This window comes from Phaethon aethereus, assembly GCF_964289735.1.
Source record: "Phaethon aethereus genome assembly, chromosome: 20".
In the NCBI taxonomy this organism is placed as follows: Eukaryota; Metazoa; Chordata; class Aves; order Phaethontiformes; family Phaethontidae; genus Phaethon; species Phaethon aethereus.
In genome coordinates, this window is record NC_138596.1 from 1,742,351 (window position 1) to 1,762,700 (window position 20,350).

The 20,350-nt window shown below is 54.9% G+C and overlaps 2 protein-coding genes across 2 annotated transcripts; one reads left to right on the forward strand and one right to left on the reverse strand.

Annotated features, from left to right (window-relative positions):
• Positions 1–91: 91 nt before the first annotated feature.
• BSPRY (B-box and SPRY domain containing) lies at positions 92–10,017 on the reverse strand (the record flags this gene model as incomplete). The annotated part of the gene is made up of 6 exons (XM_082009053.1): positions 92–618; positions 5,208–5,332; positions 6,506–6,531; positions 8,341–8,571; positions 9,154–9,252; positions 9,967–10,017. 6 exons carry the CDS (start codon positions 10,015–10,017, stop codon positions 92–94), a joined length of 1,059 nt encoding a protein of 352 aa, XP_081865179.1.
• Positions 10,018–12,595: 2,578 nt separating this feature from the next.
• On the forward strand, positions 12,596–19,346 carry WDR31 (WD repeat domain 31; the record flags this gene model as incomplete). The annotated part of the gene is made up of 9 exons (XM_082008837.1): positions 12,596–12,642; positions 13,445–13,574; positions 14,018–14,092; positions 15,206–15,350; positions 15,433–15,533; positions 16,145–16,212; positions 16,713–16,854; positions 17,542–17,704; positions 19,186–19,346. 9 exons carry the CDS (start codon positions 12,596–12,598, stop codon positions 19,344–19,346), a joined length of 1,032 nt encoding a protein of 343 aa, XP_081864963.1.
• Positions 19,347–20,350: the final 1,004 nt, after the last annotated feature.

The window sequence follows — 20,350 nt, forward strand, 5'->3', positions numbered from 1 at the left end:
GCCACTGTCTGGGTAAAGGTACCGTATAGTGTATATACAGTCACTGTATATACAATCATAGTTTCACCCCCCAGCGAGCGCAATGCTTCGCTCACTGGGCAAGCGAGATGCTCTGGTGCGCCACAGCAAAGACGGGGTAGAGAGGCTCCGTGAAGGTCTCCCTGTGGGAGAAGAGGATGGTGCAGGAATCGGGGTCGTAAAAGAGCACCTCCCCTCCCGCGAAGTCCACCAGCACCCCGATCGCGGACGGAGACTTGATCAGCTCCACCGCCTGTGGGTGCCCGGCGTGCAGGAACCTGAACTCCTTGTCGTAGCGTGAGAAGACCCAGGAGGCGGCGTTGAAGCCCAGACGGGCTTCATTACCAGACCCCTTCCGCGGCAGGGAGCCGTAGCAAACCCCCAGCTTGTAGGCGCAGCTCTTCTCCACACTGATCTTCCAGGCGCAGACTCCAGAGTGGAAAGCCACAGCAGCCAAAGCATTGGGCCAGTGGTCAAATTGCTCAGGGCAGTCCAAGTCCACCTTTGCTTTCTTAGGGCTGAAGGTCAGGGTTTTCCCATCTTCTGACAGGCTGAGGTGGGGGCTGACAGTTTTCTCATCGATGTGAATCTCCTGTGAGCCTGCAAGAGAAACCACACGGTGAGCACCGCCTCGGTGGCCCCTGCCTGAAGTAACCGAAGAAGTCATGGCCATCAGAGACACAGTCTGCTCCCTTGGGGTGACACAGTGTTAGGGCTCGGTCTGGGTGCCAGCACAACAACAGGTCCCCGCAGCCTTCCCCCTGAAGCCAGGGCCAGAGCAATGAAGAGACTCACCGAAGCCCAGATTTCACCAGACACCTCTCCACCCTTGCACTAGGAGTCCAGCAGTCAGAGAAGATGCTGCTCATCTTACTCTGACCCTGGCCTGAAACCGCACAAAAGAGAACTTGGCAGGTTCAGTTCATCCCCTGCTCAGAAGGATTTGGGTGGGTGAAAAGCTGGACATGAGCCAGCAATGTGCGCTCGCAGCCCAGAAGCCAACCGTGCCCTGGGCTGCCCCCAAAGCCACGTGGCCAGCAGGGTGAGGGAGGGGATTCTGCCCCTCTGCCCCGCTCTGGGGAGACCCCCCTGCAGTGCTGCGTCCAGCTCTGTAGCCCTCGGCACAGGAGAGACATGGACCTGCTGGAGCGGGGCCAGAGGAGGCCTCAGCAATGCTCCGAGGGCTGGAACAGCTCTGCTGGGAGGACAGGCTGGGAGAGCTGGGGGGGCTCAGCCTGGAGCAGAGAAGCCAGGGCTGAAAGGGGCTGAGGAGAAAGATGGGGACAGACTTTTTAGCAGGGCCTGTAGCAATAGGACAAGAGGTAATGGGTTTAAACTAAAATAGGGCAGATTTAGACTAGATCTAAGGAAAACATTTTTTGCAATGAGGGTGGTGAAGCCCTGTCCCAGGTTGCCCAGAGAGGTGGTCGATGCCCCATCCCTGGGAACATCCCAGGTCAGGCTGGACGGGCTCTGAGCACCCTGCTCAAGTTGAAGATGTTCCTGCTCACTGCAGGGGGTTGGACTAGATGGCCTCTAACGGTCCCTTCCAACCCAAACCATTCTATGATCCTGCTTTTGGGAGAGACCCAAATGTGAGCCCTGCCCCTTCCCAGCCCCACTGTGGCGAGTAGGACCCACCCTCTCCTCCCCCAGCCCGGGCGAGTCCATGGCCCTGCAAGGACACAATTAGCAGAAAACTTGCAAAGCCGGTAATACCTGAACAGGAAGAAGGGAGAGGGCTGGGCAGGGGGAATCCCTTTCCTCCCATAAAGCTCCAGTAATTAACCGACCCACCCCAGTGCTTTTGGCCACAGGAGGTGGCACGCTCCCCCCGCCAGACCCCCCGCGCTGAGGAACCGCGCGAGCGTTTCCCTCGCTCAGTGAATTCGCCAAGCAAAGAGGCGTCTGATGCCCAACTGACTCTCTCCTCCAGGGAATTTCTACCTGCAGGTGCCCCTCCTTGCCCTGCCTTCCCCCACCCTCCATCACTCACTTCAGGTCTTAAACCGCCAGGAAACAAGGCTGGGGCAGGCGAGTCATTTGCGCTCCCAGCCCTGCCGCCAGCTCTACCATATCCCGCCTGCTCCGGCCTCCGGTGGGAGGTGAACCAAGGCCGAATTATCAGTTTGCACAAAGTGGAAGTGCCAACGCTTGCACGTTGGGTGGAAGCTATTGTGAGCAACAGCGAACAGAAAGAGGAGCTGAAGACAAGCATCCCCTTCCAGCTGAAGCAGACAACCTCATTCATTTGATGATTTATTTCACCGGCCAAGCGCTTTGCGGCATGCCTGCCCGCCACGCTGCGCCCTCCGGAGGTCTCTGCAGCTGCATGTGCCCACAGTGCCTGTTTGTAGGTTGACTTTCCAGGAAGCCAAACGCTGCTACGAATTCACAGAAAACGGAGCAGTACGAGACTTTGTCTTCCTCTGACATTAAACCTCATATTGTGCAACACCCATCTAACCTAGGTACAGGGTTGCATTCTGGTGTTCATGTACAGGGATCATCCACGCGGGGAAACACCACCCCGATGACACCCACGTAGCTTCTTTGTGGAATCACGATCCCAGGGGAGCATCTGAGGGAGGGGAAGCGCTGGCAGAGTAACAGCAGAGTAATTCAGATCAGCAAATTTTCCCACACAGACAAGTGTTTTGTCACGGTTAAATCTGCCCTCTGGATATTCCCCTATATTCTGATGAAGAATTCCACCGGGAATTCATCTCACCCCAAAAATCTATTTTGTCTGCAGCCTTGCCGCTTGAGGGAGACGAGGGATGCTGAGTAGGTAAGTTAACGTGGTTAACATCTCTGTTAAGTATGGATGTGTTAGAGCTGCAGCACATTTTACGGCTTTTAAAAATCCAAGTTCCCATTTCCAAACTCACACATCTGCAGTTAAAAGGGGCAGAAGGTCACCATGGAGCAGCCCAAGGTCTCAGCCAGCTGGGACAGCTTCAGTCTGCGTCACCCCTGCAGAGGGTCCTCCATCACGTCTCCAGCCAGCATCACCAGTTACCTGCACCCCAGCAGGACTAACACGGGTGGCCCTGAACCAAGATCCCTCCCAGAACGGTGCCATGAGATTTACATCATCTCTTGGCTTCAGGAAGGAGCTGCCAACCCCAAACGTAAGCGATACAGAAGCCTGGATGCCGAGTGAAGACGCTAAAGGAATCTTCTTTGGTTTTGAGAGTGAAATGGAGGTTCTTTTGCCTGCTGGTTTCCAAGTTTTTGAGAAGGTGCAGGGCAAACCATCAAGGCTAGGAATTTACTCTTTTCAAGCAAATAAACAAGTCTGTCACCTGTTCAACTCCCTGTGGGAGGAGGGACCACCAAGCGAAGCATAACATTACTGTATCTTAACAAAAGCTAGGACCACTGCAGTTAATATTAAATCTCTAAGGCTACGTCCTGGGTGGACTATGGACTAGTGAGATAAGCAAGGATATGGCAGGCATCCTCAGCACGCAATAATGACATGTTAAATGTAACCATCAAAAAAAAAAAAAGGAAAGAAAAGAAACCCAAACCGGACTGTAATAATAGTACCAACAGACCCACTACTAGGATCGACTGCCTTACAGTCATTACATTTGACAAGGATGCTATTGGGAAATGAACCCATAAAAAAAACATGTCACAACAAAGAGAATTAGGGAAAGGTTTCCTACATGACTGGGCAGCTCTGAACATCTGCTGAGAACCTGCTCAGCTTTGCCAGTGCACAACTACAGGAGTCTGCATGATTGCCAGCACTCAAAGACTCGCAACAGAGGGAAGTTAATCACAAAGGGAGAGCAACCATCAGAGTTTGCAGCAGAAGAAACAAATGATGGTGTCGTCCGGTATGCACAGATTCTCAAGCTAACACTGGAAAACACAAAAGTAATAAAAGCCAGAAGCACATACCTTGGAGAAGGACCTGGAAACAGGGAAAAAGTGTGAACCACTCATCAGCATCAAGAGCAAGATGAGCAAAAAATCAAAGGTTAATGCAAAAGTTTTGGGAAGAAAACCCCCAGGGATCGTTCACAAGGTGGCACACGGGACAAATGTTTTCAAATTGTGAAGGATATTGCCACCTTTGAGGAACAAAAAATACATTCGAAACGCTCTAATGATAACCTGGAAGCAAGAGTAAAAGCAAACATTTCACAATCAGTCTCTCTCTGCTCAACAGAGCCAACACCAACCTGGTTGAACTGTACCCAGAGCATGTCGCTGGCCTGGCAAATGCCTCCGATGCAACCTCGGCTGCAGAGTGAGAGCCGAACCAGATCACAAACGTCTCTAACAAACTACCACCTCGTGCGCAGCCACAGTCTCAGCTTATGATCAGAAAGCTACTGCATTTACTCACTTCTCATTCCAGCACATCAGAGCGTCTCACAGATGCCACGCAGGTGAGTTCACCCTCTTTTAAAATCACCATCAGGCCGGTGCTAAACATGGTAAAGAGGAATTTCTGCGACAGAGATTCCTACAGCAGCATCAGCTTTACTGCTGTCACCGAGTGACCCAGGAAATAGCAAAAGAAGCCAAGTGAAGTTAATCAACAGAGCTGATAAAAGACACAGTCTTTTCACAGAATCACAGAATCATTAAGGTTGGAAAAGACCTTCAAGATCATCAAGTCCAACCATCAACCCAACACCACCATGCCCACTAAACCATGTCCCAAAGTGCCATGTCCACATGTTTTTTGAACACTTCCAGTGATGGTGACTCCACCACCTCCCTGGGCAGCCTGGTCCAATGCTTGACCACTCTCTCCATAAAGAAATGTTTCCCAATATCCAACCTAAACCTCCCCTGGTGCAACTTGAGGCCATTTCCTCTCATCCTGTCGCTGGTTACTTGGGAAAAGAGACCAACACCCACCTCACCACAACCCCCTCTCAGGTAGTTGTAGAGAGTTGTTTTCAAATGCCTGTTCTCCTCTTTGCCACAACCAGCTGCTTTGAGCCACTGTCCCCCCTCCCAAACCTCCTACAGCCGCTGCTGCCCCCACGGCTGGGGGGCTCCAAGAAACTAGCAGGAGCTTGACAGCAGAGGAGGGCAGGATGCCCACGTCCTGGGCAGGATGCAGCATTGGGATCTTTTGACAGAGCATCAGGATGGTTTTTTTGGGCACGAGCACGTAGGAATCCTCAGAGCGCGTGAGGCCTGAGCGAGACACTGACCTGCGACGCAGCAGAGAACAGCAGAGGCCCATAGTCGATGCAGCAGTGGACTCTGAACACAGGTCTGATTAAAGTTTAACTTCAGGGACTCCTGTGGCTCTAAGATTCCCTCCGCCACCTCTGTCCTAGCAAAGGAACACAGAGTTATTTCAAAATACATTGATTTATTGACCAGCGCTGGGAGGTGTTTAAGATCACCAGGAAGTACGACAGAAATATGAGCACTTGCTGCAGAGAAACTGTGCCGAGAGTTTCTGGACAAACTCTCCTCCCAAGTGGTACTTTCGGTTGGCTTTGATTACAGTCCCATCTGAAAGGGCTTCAGTGTTTCAAAATACAATCCCAGCAGCCCGAGCCAACAGCCTCCTCGCTCAGCAGACAGAGATTAAATGCATCAGAGAGCTGCCATCAAGGTACAAGAGGAGCACAATGAACAGGCCGCAGTGAGAGAATCAGATTTCCCTCTTTACCAACAAAGCTTTGCTGTCAAAGGGGGATACAACAGGAGAGCAAGCCGAGGCTCTGGATCTAACACAGCACAGCAAGGAGATTGAGGCTTTGCTGGGTTCCTGCGGCCTGCAGTACACGCATGAACTCATGGTTGTACGTAAAGCGCTGGCGCTGGCTGCGGGTGATGTGCTGTGGCTGATTTCTTACTCCCTCCAGGCAGGCTCCAGGCAAAAGTACTCCCAAAAGTCCTCCGGGTAGCAGAGTCCCACCAGTGCTAGCCAGCACCCTTGCAGCAGCCACGGAAATAAATGCCTATAGAAACGCAGCCACCAAGCTGCGCCCCCAAGGAAGGGCAGCCCCGCGTGACTGAGGACGGCTGTCAGAAATGCTGACGGCTGCCCTTGGCTGTCCCCTCCGTGCAGTCTTTGTCGGGGAAGGAGGCAGCCCGAGTGCGGAGCCGCATGGCGCACGCCAGCTTTCCAGGTGGACAATCCCACCTCCTGCCACCAGGCCAGGGACAGGCTTGCTCCGTCTCCCGGGGAGCCCTGTGCAGTTTACTAAGGAGCTGGAGAAGGTCTCCCGTAAGCGAGGGCCAGCGCACCTGGCAATGCCGGGATTGACATTGCACATGGAGCATTTCTAGGTGCCAAGACTCCTCTGCCTTGAGCTGCAGCGCAGCATGTGAAGCAGAGACAAGAGGCCATGCTGGCATCTCTGTGCTCCGTCCTGTCCTCAACAAGAGCGGCGCGAGGGAGGAAAGGGGGGGTGTCACCTGCTGCTCACAGCCGGAGCCACGGAGGGTGCAGGCAAGCTTGGAGCAGGAGTCAGGGAAAGGACCAGGTACTAACCTCTCGAAGATCTCTTGTTCTGCACGCTGGAGACAAGGAGAGAAAGAGTCATCACAGCTGAAATCCCCACAGATAAAATCCCAAACACAGGTTGGGGCACAGCAAACCTGGAACCCAGGAGCACTGTTCTCCTTCCTGACCCAGAGAAACCACCCCTCACCCCAAAGCTGGCCCTGGGGAGCAGGGGGAGCATCCAACATCCATTTTCTTCAACTGCAGCTCTTTCCACTCCCTGACTCAGAAAATGAGTGGGAATGGCTGAGGACGATACACCTTCTACATCTAGCTAGGGGTGATATCTGCTGCACCAGTGGGACTGGGTGGCTGGGTGACAAAGAGCTCGAGAAGGGCATGGGAGCATCCAGACAGAGCCTGCCACCGCTCTGCTGCGCGTGCAAGCAGTGACAGCAGAAGACTGCAAAGTACAGCTGGGTCGTCTGGCGCAGGAGAAACACAAGGGAGACCTGAGGCAGGTGGAAAGTCTTGGACCCACACAGAACCAGCTCTGACTCCATACCCCCTGGGAGACACCAGCCTCTCTGCATCTGGGAGCTCTTACTGCTGCACCCTGCCTTGCCCAGAGTGTGAAAGCCCCAGCCCCGAGGTCCTCCTCGCCCACCCCGCTCAGGCACGCTGCAAAAGCAGCCTGTGCTTGCAGCAAACAACCCCCAAAGCTTTCAATAGAGGGTGAAGCTGCACAGGACCTAAGCCAAGAGCCAGATAACCTTGTGATCAGTCCCACTTGTTTCTGTACCCGCTGGCAATGGTGCGTTCTCAAGGTACAGCCCAATTAGCAAAATGGTAGGAAAATATTTGATCCCTGTTCAAATATGAGCTGCAGGGCGCTCTCTTTCACTTTCTTGTGACATGACACGTATAGATAGACACAAATACCAACACCAACGACCCAAGGTGGAGAACGTACAATCCTTATTTCCCCTCCACTACGAGGCAAAAGGAGAAATTGAGGGTATCGCCGTTTTCTGCCACAGGCACCTGATGGATCTTGCTTTCCATCCTCTGTTCTCTACAGCGAGGCCTCAGCCCAGCCAGGTAGGATGCCAGGGCAGGACAGAAGCTGCGTTTCCCACCAAAGAAACAGCCATCAACCTTCTGTCCGTGGGATCGGTTCTGTTTTCCAAGCAGAGCTGCTGCCCACCTCTTCACAAAGGTACACGTGGCAAGCAGAGGCTAAGAGCGAGGAAGAGGAGATGCAATGCCTACCTGCTCGCATCTACCGCGAGAGGAATCGCTTGGCTAAAGCGAGACAATTTAATAGCCAGAAAAGGAACTGAGCGAAGGGAAGCACGGGCTGCCTTGCTCAGTAAATATCCCAAAGAGAGGTATGCCAGACAACAGGGCATCAACAAGGCATCTCTTCAAGAAGAACTACAGGTGCTCCCAAGGGTCACATTTTGATTAAAACCAGACAGAAACTAGAAAACTGGTGACCCAACTGACTGCTATAAGAGCAGCTCTCAGCCCACAGCTGTCCTGGCTGTCAAACCTAAGGGCATCTGAGAGCTGGCAGCTTCTAGCCAAGACCTTGGCGACCTGAGCCTGGGCGGTTCTGAACCTCACCGCAAGCAAAAGCGGAATCGGGCAGAACAGATGCTCTAGGAACCACCGAGAAACCACAGGGATTTGTCAGGACCAGGTGAAGGAGGTTCCTTGAGCTACACCTGCAAACACAGGTCCTATCCAACTCTGCCTCTTTGCTGTCAGCACAACAAGCTGCTGAACACTGTATTTAAGTCCCATAATATCCATGATAAAAAGTCTAGGTCACTTCTGGGCTGACTGACCTGTCCCTCGGTACAAGGAGTAGTGCTTACCACCAGGCCCTGGTCATCCAGGTTGGTGATCATGTCCACCAGGTAGGTTCGGAGGGCAGCCAGCTTCTGCAAAGCCTCAGTCCAGTGCGCCCGCTGGGTCAGGATGCTCTGGTGCACCCGCTCCTCCTCCACGTGCACCTTCTCCAGCAACCGCTGTTCTTCATTTTCACACACGTTCCCCACAAAGATCAGCCTCTGGATTACCAGCTCCCGCGCCACGTTGGCTGCATTCTGCCAGAGCAAGGAGAGAGGAGAAACATCAGCCTTGCTTAAACCCAACCGCTTCTGCTGGCTTTCTGTGGGCTCAGCTGTTAAGAATACCCTGTTAATTGAGACCATGCCACAGTTATCATCACAATGCAAGCAGAGGTAAAGAGGACAACCAGTCCCAAACCTGCCTACTGCCTCCTGGCCTAACCCTGGCACCCACGGGACAACCTGTGAGGGCCCAGAGATCTTCTGGATTCATTATTAGTAAGAAACAGAGCCACCGTGAGAACCGTTTTTTGTTCTTGGTGGCAGCGAGGCACAAAAAAAAAAAAATCAGTAATCGTGAAGACTGGTCCTAGTGGGATGTTTAACAGCTGTACACTAACACCAAGAAATGTATTGTTTGTGTACGTTTTTTAGGCAGATCTTTAGGAATCGCAGGCGCACTCTGGCACTCCACTTGCACAAGCAGCCAGGTAGGAGCAGGACAAGCCCTGCACACCAACAGGCCCCCAGGAGCTCAGCATCTCCACCGGCAATGGCGAGAGCAGGAGCAGGTGGGGCCAGCTCCATGCTGCGCCGGGAGAAGGGGCAGGGACTTACCAGGACACCCTGGTCCTTGGCGGGCAGCACCTCGTCCACGTGCCGGGCGATGGCAGCACTCTGCAGCTGGAGCTGCTCACACCGGTCCACGATCTTGTTCTGGAACACAGAGTGACGGGCAGCACGCAGGCCTCGACAGGGCGATGGTGGCCCCAAGCCCCCCGCTCAGCCTGCCCAGCCAGGTCCCACCAGGTCCCCACTCAGTCCCACGCCTCCTGGGGTCCTCATGCGCCACCCCATAGAGAGCCCCCTTCCCCACAGGGGACCCCTCACATGGCCCGATGCCCCACCAGGGCCCCCACACCCTGCCAGGAGCCCCAAAGACAGCCCCCATTCCCAGGTGTGCCCACACCCTGCCAGGTTCCCCATAGAGACCCTCTCCACCCCATGGGGGAATCCCTCAAGTGGTCCTACACACCACCAAGGTCCCCACACCCTGCTCGGCACCCCATAGAGAGCCCCCTTACCCACGAGGGACCCCTTAAACAGCCCTACACCCCACCAGGGACCCCACACAGCACCACAGCCTGCCAGGAGCCCCACAGATAGCCCCCATCCCCACAGGGGACCCCTTCCGCGTCTCCATACCCCACCAGAGGCCCCACAGAGAACCCACCTCCCCACGGGGACCACTCACAGAGCCCCACACTCCACCCGCCACCCCCACGGCCCCACCGGAACTCCCCAGACACACACGCGGCCCCTCTCCCCCCACGGGTCCCGCCCCCGCCGCAGGCAGCCCCACACGCCCCGAGCTCCCCGGGAAGGGCCCCGGCCCGGGGCAGCGGCCCGGTGCCGGTCGCCGCCGCTCACCCGCAGCTCCGCCGCTCGCTCCGCCAGCGCCCGCCCGCCGCGCTGGGCCATGCTGCGCCCCGGCACCTGCCGCGGGGGCAGCGGCGGCCCCGCCCCGCCGCGCGCCCCGCCCCGGCCCCGCCCCGGCCCCGCCCCGGCCCCGCGCACCGGCCCGGCCGCCGCCCAGGAGCCGGGCGGCGCGGACGGGACGGGACGGGACGGGACGGCGCGGCGCGGCGCGGTCCGGCCCCCGGTGAGTGCGCGGCGGGGGCGGCCCCGCACAGCCCGGCCCGGCCCGGCGGGGTCTCGTTCCCGGGGCTGGGGCTGACTGCTCCATATCCCTCCCGTGGGGCTGGCCCAGCTATAGGGGCCCACACTGTCCGCCGGTCCTTCCCAGGGGCTGCCCCACAGCCTTCCTGTGGAGTTGCCCCAGCTATCCCATACCCTTCCCAGGCGCTGCCCCGGCTATAGCAACCGGGGCTGCACCCGTATTGCACCGTCAGGCTGCCCCACGTCCTACTTGTGGGGCTCCCCCCATCTACAGGGACCCAGGATGCACCCACGGGGCCACCCCCGGCTATAGGGACCTGCATCACTGCTGTGGGGTGCCCCTGTGTCCTCCCCAAAGATGGCTAAACACCCCTCTTCTACGAGGTGTTTGACGGGGAGAAAGCTCTGCTGTGAGCTCTGTGGGTGCTGCCGTTTCTTTATGCCACGGGGCGGATTTCGCCGCGGTGCCTGCACAGGCTTAGGCTGCAGCACGGGGTTTGTTGGGTTTTTTGGGGTTTTTTTCAAAAACAATTTAGTAAAAAAAAATAGGTTTTATTTCTGTTAAGAAACGCATTTGGGGGGAAGGGAGGACAGGAGATGCTCCGGCGTGAAACGCAGGCTTCGGGCGGTGCAGCTTTGCACGGGGCAGCTGCTGCAGGAGCCCCGTGTTAGAGCGTTGTGATGGAGCGGGTTCAGGGCAAGCGAAGCCTGCCAGACAGTAAAACCTCCGATGAACGTCCTGCCCGAGCGGCTACTGCTCTCGTTTCGGGTTCAGAAGACCCTGCTCCTTCTTGCAGTGGGCAAGAAGCAGGAGAACGCAGCTGGGCACAAGATGGAGCTCCCACTTTCCTTGCAGCCTCCCGCGGCCGCCCGCAGCTCTCTGCCTTGGTCCGGCTCGGTTCGAGCTGATGTGCAGGTGGGGACGATTGCATGTGTATGCTAACCACAGGAGCGGGGAAACCAACGGCTGGTTGGGACGCATAGAAATCCTTGTCGTTAAAAAAATCAGAATTTACGTCTTAGCTTTTTCCTAGAATCTTGTTTTGCAGGAGAAACAACTTCCAGAGTTTTCCTGTTTTCAAAGGAAAATCATGTTTGTACCTAACGTACTGAAATGATTTGGACACTTGGTCTGATTAAAAGAAGTAAATTGCTGAATTATCACTGCCTCTCAACCGTGAGATTTATCATTCTTCACGTCTTTTGAACATGCGAATTCATGGACAGAACAGGCGGAGATTAACTGGGTATTACTGACTGCTAACCACAAAGGCTGACAGGGTAAAATTAGAAAGGGAATGTTCTGTAGAAACCCAACTCCTCTTGCTTAGTGCTTCCAGTATTTGGTTTTCAAGATTTTGTGGGCAGAGCCTTGAAGCAGATTTTTTCTTTGCTGGAACAAGCAGGTGGGGGGATTTCCTGATTTTTATTAGCAAAATAACTACTGACCCAGAAGACGGGGATGCTAACATAAACCTACTACAGGCTAAATCCAATTAGTGTGTCTTGAGCTAAGAAGAAGCCAATTACTGTCCGTGGCAATCCACTGTCATTGAAACTGGTTTCTGCTTGGTCTGTGACCCGAGAGGATAAGAGGGAAAGATGCTGCCTCAGGCCGAGCCCTGCTCTGCCGGAGCCTCCTCCGCCCAGGCGGGTGTGGGGACTGGCTGTCGTGACGCTGCTTCTGAAGGATGCCCTGAGATGGGGCAGGCTGGTCTCAGCATGGACAGCAAGTATTTTTTTGCTGAAGGCATCTGGGTTAGCCAGACGGCCCTGTCTAGCCTGGACCTGGGGTTTGGACACAGAAGCTGCTGTTCCCAAAGTGTCCCTCAGCCTACGGGAAGACCACAGCCAGGCTGGTCCAGTGAAGTTAGGCTTGCCCGTGACAGCAGTTATCTTGGGGGAAGCCACAGTCCCAGCGGCCGGCGGTATGAACTTCAGTCTGAAGGTAGTTGCATTTGCCGGTCTAGAGATTGGGATTCTGGGAAATACGGAGGTCAAGAGCAGATACTGGAGTAAGAGGAGGTGTAAGGCACTAGAAGAATTACAGGCAGCAGCTCCATCTCCATCGTGGCCTCACCATGCTTGGATATTTTTAAAGCTCAGCTGTAAGGTCCCAGTAACCTCATTGCTGACGCTGGCTCTGCTCTAAACAAAAAGTTTGACTAGGGAGCTCCAGATGTCCCGTCCTCTGAGGTTTTTCCTCATATTCTAAATGAAGTTAAGATGTAAATGACGTATTATCAGTACTTTATCTCATACACATAAAAGCAGAAACCCCTCTGGATTCCCGGTGTCTCCTCACCCACAGATGCCTGAGGTGCTGATGTGATGCTCAGTGCTGCTGGCCACAGTGGGAGCCGTGCTCGTCGGCAGGGCTATGGGGAAACTGCAGAGCAAAATCAGCTTCCACACCTCCAAATACAGGTAAAGCAACGCCAGATGATCACACCTTAAGTTAATAAAGCAGTTACGAGAGTGGATAGAGCACATGCACAGAGAATATAGCAAGCACGTGGTTTTAGTTTCATTATTGAATGTATGAATCAGATTTTCATTTTTGACCGTTGCTTCTAAAGTCTGCTCAGCTTCTTTGGGGGACTGAAACCCAAAATACAGCTTGCAGGAGAGGCTGAGCTTGTAAATGTGTCTGGTGGTTGTGCTTCTGTGGTGGCTAAGGCAGAGCTCTGAAGGCTAACAGCTCTGGGGGCGGCTGTTTGGCCCGAGTATCCAAATTGCTTCATTGTCTCTTCAGAGACTGTCATGGGCTCTCATCGGCAGGATGAAGTAATTCGGTATCTGGCAGCAAGGCGAGCGATCTCTGCCTGGAGATCAGCTGAGAGCACAGGGTGGGAAGGGGGACCCGACGTGCTTGGCAAGGCTGGTGTCAGAGCAAAGGGGAGCGGCAGAGCCCGAAAGGCGTTGGTGGCATTGGAGGTGGTAAGATCAAAATGCAGCTTGCTTCTGCTCTTTGCACCAGCATGGACTGAGTGAGCAGCAAAGCATTTAGCAACTCTAGAGGTGGGATAGGTCTACTCCATCCCACCTAGTCCAGGAGACGCATTTCTCCATTCACAGCTTCTCTTTGGCTTTCTAAAGGCAGATGTTGTCCTTCTCCACCCCAGCCGGTGGTGCCGTCTCCCAGACCTCGGTCTCAGTGGGGAACATCTCCCTGACTTTGCCTTAAAATGTCCTACAGCTCCCGCCGCTGTCTCTCTGCCTGCTGCAGGGCCGATGGCTGCGTGGAAGGGACGGGACCTGTGGGAGCCGTTCGGCGGCACAGCCCCGCGCACGCTGACGCTGTCACTTCTGTGGCTACTCTCAAACCAGACCTGTGTGTGTCGGGAGGAAGGGATAAGGTGAGGTACCCTCCACCGCGGGGCACAAAGCACAGTCACAGGCAGGAAAATGTATTGACAGGTTAGGAAAATAAGGTTTAAACATTTCCGTGAATGGTAACAACTTTGTCAGCTCCTGAATTTAAAAAGAAAAGATGAGCTTAGAGTGAGGGCACACACTGAAGCACATTGAATCAAATGTGCTCTCTGCAGCTCAGGTCACATCGAATGCTTTCACAAGGCTTGGAATCACTGGACTGGCCCTTCTCTTACGTTACCTGGCAATGGACGAGCTCTAAAGACAGTTTTATTTGATATAGGAGCTCAAAACCAGAAGAATCTGTTCCCTCCTCAAGCTTGGACTGTGCGCGGGTCTCGGTGTAACGTAACCAAGAACGTGCATAATCCTCCTTCACCGGCTCTGCTGCTGCCGCTGCTGACCGCCTCTCCCTGCTCCTCCGCAGAGCGTGGCTGTTTGCAGCTGGAGATCTGGGGCTGCGCTGCGGCGGTTCGTCGGGCACGAGCGGGAGGTCACCAAGGTGAGCGACAACTGATCGAGTGTGGTGGGGTCTCCTGTACCCTGCCAGAAACTGGGGAACCAGGAATGACGGAGCAACGGTTTGGCATCCACAGAGGGCTTGCTTTGCTCCGTCAGGAGGAGGGACCGGGGTATCCAAATGCGTTAGGTTTTTCCCAAGGTCCCAACTGGTACTTTGCTGTCCGGGGAAGCAGCACAGAGTGGTTGCATCCAGACTAAACAGGGCTCCAGGAGGCTTGGACGTGTGCTTATCTTCCTCTCCAGAGTCTCCAAGAGACTGTGTACCAAAAACTCAGGGTGAATTTCTAAGTCAAGTTTTTGATTCAGAGATGCCGTTCCCTTTTCTTCAGGTCTCATTCCGCTAGACTCGTCGTTATTCTACAAATCAATCATGCCTGGGAACAGCGGGGCTTTAATTCTCCTTCTGGCATCCTGATTACAAAGCCAAACACGCTACTCGGAGAGCAAAGGCGCAATGTATACATGTGTGCGTGGCACGGCCAGCACACCTCCGACTGGGTGCAGGTCGGGCAGCCCCAGTGGGTGCCCAGTGCTGTGGGTATTGGAGGGACAAAGGGGGCTTCGTTCATCCCAGCGCGCAAAGCAACCGTGCACTGGGCTCATTTGGGTTTTTAAGGAAGCTTTTCCCATAAAATTAATGGTTTCTGAGAACAAGATCCAAGAACACCCATCCAGCCTCCAGCCCCCTGGTTCTGAGAGGACGTGGGTCCCGCTAGTGGGTCGCACACCCTGGCTGCCCGACACTCCCCGCACAACACGCACGGCCACAGTATGGGCCGCAGCAATCGCACTCAGGCCGAGAGGTTTTCACCAGCCCCACTGCGTCAGGGTTTGCCTGTGGCCAGGGTCCAGCACAGCAGAAACAAGCAGGAGTCGCAGCGTGAGCGTGGGGCAGCCCGCCACGTGCGCATCCAGCATGGTACATCCATCTTCATCCGTCATCCATCTTCAAACGGAGTTTGAAGGTCAGGCTTTCCCCAGCCACGTTTCTGCATGTCTTGGGCTTTGACACGACAGGAGTGTGGTGCTCTGCCCGCGCACCGCTGGGCTGGGTGGGGAGGCTGACCGGCTTCTCCCATCTTGGCCTTGGCAGGTCACCTGTGCCCTTGACGCAAACAGAGTCTTCAGCGCATCCCGGGACAAGACGGTGATGATGTGGGAGCTCCATGGGGCTTCGGGGCCAAGCCAGCACTTCCTTGGACATGACCTGGTCGTTACTGGACTGGCTGTGAGCCCGGGTGAGGAACAACGTGCTCCTCTTCCCCAGGGATTTCTCGGCAACTTTCCTTGACTTATTTTTATCTTAACTTGTGGTTGCAGATGCCTCCCAGCTGTGCACAGGTTCACGAGACAACACCGTGTGCAAGTGGGACATAGAGACTGGAGAGTGTCTGGGCAGAGCCGCCATCTCCAGGAATCTGGTAGGAGCCGCTGGTTCCTTGCATCCCGTCATGGCACCTCGCTGCCTACGTGGTTATTTCACACGTCAAGCTGTGTAGAGTGAATTTGCCCTGAGCTGGGCACTAGAAGAAGCCCTTGAGGCACTGCACAGATTGCCTGTGCACCCGGGGAGATGAAAGCCTGAGGCTGGTTACTCCCTTCTCCAGGTAACAACAAATCCAGGAGCACAAAGATACCAAGAGACTACGGCAATTTATCAGTGCTCTAACTCAGAGCTGTTAGGAGGCACATTGTGCAGTGGGGGCTGCAGCCCCTTTGGTACCAGCCCAGTAGTGGAGCTTGTATGTACCGTCTTCTGGTGCCCGTGGTACCCCTATTCCCACGACTCTGTCCTGTTGAGCTGTTGGCACCGCGCTGCCTGCAGATAACCCCCAGTAACCATGCTGGCACCAAGCCCTGTTAGGGGAGCAGCGTCGGTGGGAAGCAGAAAAAAGCTTCATCCAACATTTCCTGCTCACTACCCAGCACAAGGAGGGAGAGGATGGGAGCTTGGTGGCTGTGTGTCTACGCGTGGGCACCGGCCTGGGCTGCATGCAGAGGTGGGCTTCTGCTCTTCCTTCCCTCTCTGCAGGTCACACATCTGTGCTGGGTTCCTGGGGAGCCTTATGTCATCCAGGCCTCAGAGGATAAAACGATCAGGTAAATCTTACGTGTGGCCAGAGAAGGGAGTTACAGCCTGGGGCGCGTGGGGATTGTGGAAGATGCCAGTGCACAAAGGACTGTTTCTCTGGTTGTTTCTCATGACCGCCTGGTCTCCCGGGCCCTGCCGGGGCAGCTGGAAGCCACCTTCCAGCTCACTTGGGTCTTGGAACATGGTCTCTTGCCAGGGTGGACAGTATGGGGACACCTGCGGCTGTAAGCAGCACTGGGCATCGACTGCGGTTAAAAAGGAGAGTTTATGAAAATGAAGGCTCAGCCCAGCTGCTCTGGCTGAAGACTGATGCAGAACAGATAAATGGAGGGATGCAGCGAGAGCTCCGGGAACTCGGCTCGCTGGGAGGAGGGAGGGAGACTTCCCCACGAGGGATGGCAGCAAGCGGAAAGCGCGAGGCGCAGCGAGGGTGTGCGGGAGGGCACGGAGGGAGGGAAGCCCTTTGCGGCAGTGACGCATCAGAGCCCCCCTTCCCCCCTCCTGTCAGGATCTGGGACAGCCGGGAGCTGCAGGTGGCACACGCGTTCCCAGCCAAGCAGCACATTCAGACGTGCTGCGACGTGAGCCAGGACGGGCGGTATTGCCTCAGCAGCAGCAGCGGCTCCGCTGGGGAGGGCGGCGAGGCGACCGTGAGTTTGCTGGGCAGCGAGTCCTGCTTTTTCGGTTTTTTTTTCTCCGATGTGCACGGCATACAGCGGAGGGCAGGTCAGTGCTCCAAGGATCTGCTTGCTCCCACTGCATCGGCCTTACGCTGGTGTCACCAGCCAGGGCCAGAGCTTAGTGTCTTCCCACCTGTCCCTTTGGTAAGTCTTCTGCTCGGAGAGTATCTGAGCAGATATTTTTACAGATTAAAGCACTGGGATTTTGTTTCAGTAATGGCATCAAGGAGCACAAGGTTCTTGCAGAAAACCTACAAGGGACCCCTTGCTCGAGGTGTTTCCAAACCAGGGATTCAGTCCTGCAGGTTCTCAGCCCTACTGTGTGAGCATCAAGAGGATGAGAGCATCCCATCCCAGGGAGAGCCGGGCTGAGGACGGGAGCAGGCTGGAGTCGTGGTTATCTGCCCGCACAGTCTTAGCCCATCAGCTCTAATGGGTGTGGGTGACGCAAATAGTCACCGACGGTGAAAATCGTTTGGGGTTTGAAGTTCTCCAGGACTGTGAGCATGAAGAGGGGACAAAGGTGGTAGATATTGTACTGCAAGGATTGGCGAGGAGCTCGTTATCCAAAACCATCTTCCTTTCTTTGTAAAACAGCTCCATGTTGACAAGTGACAGTAAGAGCTTGAGCTCTAAACGCTGCCTGTTGCCTTGCAGCTGTGGGACCTACGGCAGACGAGGACCCGAGTGTGCGAGTACAAAGGGCATTTCCAGACCACGACCTCGTGCATTTTCCTTCCACGGGGCCCAGGTCTCACCCCCAGCATTGCCACGTCCTCGCACGACAGCACAGTGAAGGTCTGGGACCGAGACGCTGGAGGTAGGGGAGGGTCCTGCCCACTCAGTGTGCCTTACCCTGGGATAACAAAACTGTTTCCTTCATTCCTGTCTGCTGGTGGTAACGGGCACGATGAAGCCTGAAATCGTGGCTTTACTCTAATCCAGCTCCAGGGCAGGGTCGAGATATCCCCAGAGCAAACCCAGGGGCTTCTGCTTGCCCTCCAGTGAAGGAGGGTGTTTGGGGGCATAACGTTGGAGGTGATGGGTGTCCTTCCTAAACTAAAGGGAAGTAATGGCAAGACAGCTTTTAAAGATATGTCCAAGTTCAGCAATGAAAGGACAAATGATAAAAATCAAAAAAGAAGAGGGGAACTCCAGGGCTTTCTGCAGATAAGAGTGGGAAGTTGTAAAGAATAGGAATTGTGCTGGAGGCTGGTCAGCAGCTGCCCTCACTTTGATCATCCTCTTGAAGGGGAATCATGGGTGTTTTGGGGTTAACCCTGCTTGCTGGAGGAGCTGGTGAGAGCCGAGTTCTCACCTGAGCTGGAGGCACAAAGGCTGCTTACCTGCCAAGCCCTGGTAACGCCTTGCACAGAAGGCAGAGACCTCTTGGGAAGCGGTTCAGGATCACAGGTGGGCACTGAATACAGCAGAAGTCACCGGGATTAGACACTCCCTGTGGCTAAGCACCCCTCCTAATGCACTTATTTAACATAGGATGAAAACAGAAACCTGATGATCTCCCACAGAAAAACTCTCACCCTCTGTCTCACATACCTCTTCTTTCACCCTGGTGCCTGTGCACACCAAGACAGCCAGAGGGTTGGCAGCAGCTTCACGACTGGGTGACCTCCACAGCCATCATCCTTAATTCAGGCGCTCTTGGAAGGGTATAAGTCACCATGAGTTGCCTGTATGCCTGTGTCGAACGTGGCTCTTAGCAGCACAGCGTGGTACTGATGTGTCTGCACAAATACTGCCTCAGGGTTTTTTTAATAATAGACACAAACAGAAGGACTGATGTGGCGCTGGATACTGTAAATCTCATTTCTCTTTCCCTTTTGGAGGCTTATCAAAACTGCATGTTGAGTGTAGCACAGCCCTCAGGAAAAATTTTTCTGGACTGTAAGCAATTTGGGAGAAAAAGGCATGTTGGGAATGCCTCCACAGGAGCCCTGCAGCTCTGCCCAGTGGGGTCTGTCTGTCCATCCATCCATCCCCGCTTCCTCTCCAGGGAAGGGGCAGAGCCTGACCACAGCCTGGATCCCCGTTAGCTGGCCACTGCCCATCTGGGCAGCACCCAGATCCCCACGGGGCTTATAGGGTGGAGGGTCTCTCTTCCAGAGGGCACGTCCCGATGCCTTTGGATGTGGGGATCCGGGTCAGCAAGGGGTGCAGCTCCCCTGCCTCAGGCGAGCAGATGGACGCACATGGGCAGAGCCAGGAGGTGGGAGGTTGGTGTGGTCATGTCTCAGCTCAGCAAACCAAGTGTCCCAAGTGACTTCTCTCTTCCCTCCCCAGCCTGCCTGGCCACCTTGTGCCTCGAGGGATCGGGACCACTGGCCTCACTGGCCGTCTGTGACAGCTCCACACTGCTCTGTGCCAGTTTTAACTCAGGAATCCACGTTCTCCAGATGAGTGACGGCATGGACCCAGCCCTGGAGGAGGTGGCAGTGTTTTGACCATAGTAACCTTTCTGGTAGAGACTGCCCTGCGAGGGGACGTGACTCCCTGAGAGCTTCCCCCTGACTCAAGCGCCAGGAGACATTGTGCCTGTAGAGCAGTGATGTGTGATCAGCGGGGCGGCAGATTTATTGGCTTCGGTTTGTGGGTGGTAGGAAGGCACTAGAGCCGTCTAGAAGAAAAGCCAAATCACAGATGCATTTAGATCAAGTTCTTGCTCCCGAGCAAGCCTTCTGTGTTTTATTTACAAAACCCCCACGCAGGCTAGCTGTACGTGATAGGGGCTAAGGGAGGAGAGGAGCTGCAAGGAGCCAAGGGGCAGCGCTGATGGTGGGTGCCAGGGCATGGGACAGGGAACGCTGAGCCCCTTTCCTCTTGTTCCAGTTGAGTGGAGCTGAACACTGTGACAGAAACCCGGGCATGGGATGTATAGCCCAGGAACAACGCCAGGGTAAACACCAGAGAATTCACTGGTGTCCAAAATGTCATCCTAAGCCTGCTAGAGATGTGGGAGCCTGCTGGGTGACTGCTGGGCCAGGATGGTCCCGTGAATGACAACCTGATGAGAAACACCCTGCGGGGAGCTTGTCCTGGCAGCGCAGCTGGGAGCCCCCTGCCCAGCTGCCAGGCTCGGGCAGGCCCTTTAGCTGACCCTTTATGAGACTGAAGAACCAGCTTGAGCACACAGAGCTGGCTGTCCAGGCTTGTACAAGAGGAAATTGTAATTAAGTATTTTTCTGTGTCAGTTGCCGGCCTCTCGTCTCATAGTATTTTCCCTGGGAGTAACTAAGAGCTAGCACACAGCACGTGGTACATGCCACCACACTACCTGGAAGGGAGAAGAAAGCCCACAACACTACTAGAAGACAAGTAACTTGTGAGTGGGGTTGGTTTTTTTTTTCCCTTAAAACATGATCTCCAACTGCATTGCAATTGTTGAGAACAGAACTCTGTTCACATTCCCAAGGAACATGGACAGCTGCTCTCCAGCTGTCAATGGGGA